Genomic DNA, 3,422 nt, shown 5'->3' with positions numbered 1-3,422 from the left:
CTGTGGGCAGAATCTTGCATACTTCTGTCATCCTTGAGCAAGGCTGCCTGCACGCGTCCAGACCGGCTTTGGCTCCCAGGGGTCATGGGCAGGTGGAAGCCTCGCTGGGCCATCTCCTCAGTGCAGGTCAGCTGCCGCCGGCGCAGCTCCTCGTCCGTCTCCTTGTCTACCACCAGCAGCCGGGTCTGCCCTTCCACAGCCTTGATCCTCTGGACCACCTGGGACAGGCAGGTGGTCGTGGGTCAGCAGCCAGCTCTCTGGGCAGCACATGGACTGTGGCACCACCCAAGGCTGGCCAGGCTGACCTACTAGGGGTGGGTGGCTGGGCAAGAGGCCTGCCGGCTCCACCCCCCACCCCCGGCTTCAGCCGCTCCCTCCCTCCTCTCCTGGGGCTCCTGACAGAAGGGCCCAGGGGACAAGGGCCTCAGTGTGGTCCCAGGCCTTGCCTCAGCCCAGGGTCCTCTCCAGGAAGCTGGGTGAGGCAACCGTGCAGGCGTGCATCTGTCTGTGTCAGGTCTATCCTCAGTCTGGGTTTGAAAGGGCGGCACCTCCCGGGTGTCAGTCTGGGTGTGTCTGTGCCCGTTTCTGTCTTTCTCGGTGGTGGAGCATGGAAGGCTAAATCCCTGCCTCTAGGCCGTCTCTTTGCTCCAGACCATGAGCATAGATCCATTCCTGCTGGACCTGCAGGGTTCCTGTGGTAAGGCGCCTGCTCAGGTACCACACATGACGCTGTGAGCAGGATTCAGCCCCAGCAGGCAGAGGTGTGGAGGGGCAGGTCCAAGTGTGGGGCCAGTGTGATATGTGGCCCATCTGTGTGTCTATGCAGGTGCCTGTGTGTCTAGAGCATGTGGGTGTCCATGGGGCACGCATGCCAGTGTAGGCCTTGCAGGGAGAAGGAGCACTGGGCATTGGAGTAAGGAGGGCAACATCCCCATCCCCACCCCAAGGCCTGGGGCGGGGGGACAGATGGGGCTCCCATCAGCTGCTTGGCAGAAGTTGTCAACAGAGAGGAGGGTCTGAATCAGACCCATGTCTCCCTGTCCCTCCTCTCTCCCCATGCAGCACCCTGCTGCTTCCCAACTGTGGTACCCAAAGGAGTCACTCAGCATCTCCAAGCATCAGTTTCCTCATCTGTAAGATGGGAGCTATAACTGCAAGTCCGCCCTCCTGGGCAGTAGGAGGATCCCATGGGGTCCTGTGTGTGAAGTTCTAATTTTTTTTAAAAAATTCATTTTTAGAGAGAGAGGGAAGAGGAAGAGAAACATCAATCGGTTGCCTCCCACACACACACCCACCGGGGATCAAGCCCACAACCTGGGCACATGCCCTGACCAGGAATAAAACCGGAGACCTTTCAGTGCAGGGGATGACGCTCAACCAACTGAGCCACACCAGCCAGGGCTGAAGTACTAAATTTTTATTTTTTATTTTATGAGAGAGAGAGAGAGAGAGAGAGAGAGAGAGAGAGAGAGAGAGAGAGTGTTTTTATTCCTGCTACCCAGTCAGGGCTGGTGAAGTTCTTAGACCAACACCAGAAGCCTGGGACAAGCAGGGGCAAGGGCGGCAGTGACTGTTGAACAGTGGTGAGGTACCACCTCTGCCAGCCTCTCCCTGTGGTCTGTCGAGCCAAGCCCTCTAGCCCTGACCCCCACCCCCCTTCAGTAAACAGCCTTATCAGGTTGACATTCTGGGTGGAAGACAGAACAGCAGACAGATGGATAGACAAGGGCCCAGGAGCTCAGCTCCCGTCTCAGCCAAGGACCGATATATTAATCTCTAGACCCCAGGGCTGGGCACCCAAACGGATCATGGATGCAGAGGTGCAGGGGGGACGGAGAGGAGCCTGAGCAGGAGCGGCTGTACACCCGCCAGGTGAGTCCCTGGCAGTGGGAGAGGGACACCCTCAGGAGTCAGAACCTGCAGAGAGGAGACCCTGCCCTCCCTCCGGCCTTCATCTCCGGCTGCAGGAGGCAGGGGCTGCGGCCCAGTGGCACCTGCAGGGCCGGGCAGCCTCCAGGGAGAGGAATGTGCTGTCACCAGCAGTGATTCCCACTGGGATGCAGACACCATCAGCCAGGACACCCCCGAGGACACTGGCTGCCAACACACACTGACGACTACACACAGCCAAGCGGGTCAGCACGCAGGCCTGGACACACACACACACACACACACACAGCGCGCAGCTCACACACATCCAGGCGTGCAGACCTGTGTATTTTCACACACAGCCCAGCTCACACACATGTCCAACACACATCGCAGCTCGCATACACATGGCCAAGCAAACAGATCTGTCCACGCACATACCCACCTCGGTGCAGACCTGCATGTTCACATGCACACAGCCCATACACACTCACGGATGCAGGCACACACAGGGGTGCCCTCACTATGACCCCTCCTAGGTTCGCGTTGATAGTTGTCTGCCCACATGGGTGATCCTCTGAGAAACCGGCACGCTCACACTCAGACCCAGGTGAGTCCACAAGCTTGTACACAAGTTGCCTCTCACCTCCATACTTGGTACGCTCAGGCCAGAACAAGCCTAAAGATCTAGACCGCAGTGCGGGCCCCTCCCTGCCAGGATTCCCCCTCGGAGGTGCAGGGCTGCTGAGCTTAGGGGGTGGGGTACTAGGAAGGAGGCCGGCGGCCGCTGCCTCCGTGGCTCCGTCCCCCACTTCCTCCAGCGGGGGTGGGGGCACGCGGGCCCTGGTGCGACCCCCTCCTGGCCGGGAGCAGGGAGCTGAGGCCTGGGCGCAGGCAGCGCCGGGCCGGGTGGTCGCGCTCCCGGGGACGGGGCGCAGGCACCCACCTGGTGGTGCGTTTCGCCCTCCACGTTGACGCCGTTGACCTCGACCAGGCGGTCTCCAGCGCGCAGCTCGGCCGCCTCGGCCGGGGACCCGGGCTCCACGCGCCGGATGAACTGCCCGCGACGGCCCTTCTCGCCATGCAGGTGGAAGCCGTAGCCGTGCTCGCCACGCACCAGGCAGCACAGGCGCGGCCGCAGCGGTTCTGGGGTGGCCATGGCGCTGGCGACCCACCCGCGGGCCAGGGGCTGGCCTCGGCGCTCGCAGCCGCCGCCAGCCAGCCAGGGGCGCGGGCGGCTCGGAGGCGACGGCGGCGCTGGGGACCTGGTGTTGGCTTCCGCGCCTCCCGTTCGGCTCCCGTCGCCTCGGGCCGGGGCTGGAGCTCAGGCTGCGACACCGCCCCCGCACCGCCCCTTCCCCGCCTCCTCCGCCCCCGCCCCTGGGTCCAAGCCATCCTGGCCTCGCCCCTATCTCGGCACCCCGCCAGCCCCTGGGGGAGCCAGAGGAAGGCTGCAGGAACTGGGGGTTCGAATCCCCGGGAACCCCTCTGTGGCGCCCCCACTCTGGACAGCCTCCTTGGAGTCAGCGCCTTTGCCTCCTATTCCAGGCACA

General features: G+C 62.8%; 1 protein-coding gene across 2 annotated transcripts in view; it reads right to left on the bottom strand.

Annotated features, from left to right (window-relative positions):
* The window catches only part of SLC9A3R2 (SLC9A3 regulator 2), a 9,881-nt gene extending 6,704 nt beyond the window's left edge, over positions 1–3,177 (bottom strand). Inside the window, exon 1 of one of the 2 annotated variants that reach the window (XM_023764471.1) lies at positions 2,816–3,177. In XM_023764471.1, coding sequence (XP_023620239.1) covers positions 2,816–3,028 — 213 coding nt within the window. In that variant the 5' untranslated portion in view covers positions 3,029–3,177. The remainder of the gene's footprint in view (positions 1–2,815) is intronic. The other variant, XM_023764472.1, reaches the window with a different exon arrangement.
* Positions 3,178–3,422: the final 245 nt, after the last annotated feature.

Source organism: Myotis lucifugus, unplaced genomic scaffold (genome assembly GCF_000147115.1).
Source record: "Myotis lucifugus unplaced genomic scaffold, Myoluc2.0 scaffold_332, whole genome shotgun sequence".
Lineage (NCBI taxonomy): Eukaryota > Metazoa > Chordata > Mammalia > Chiroptera > Vespertilionidae > Myotis > Myotis lucifugus.
The sequence above is the reverse complement of the archived record's forward strand: the minus strand, read 5'-3'. Positions and strand labels throughout refer to the sequence as shown.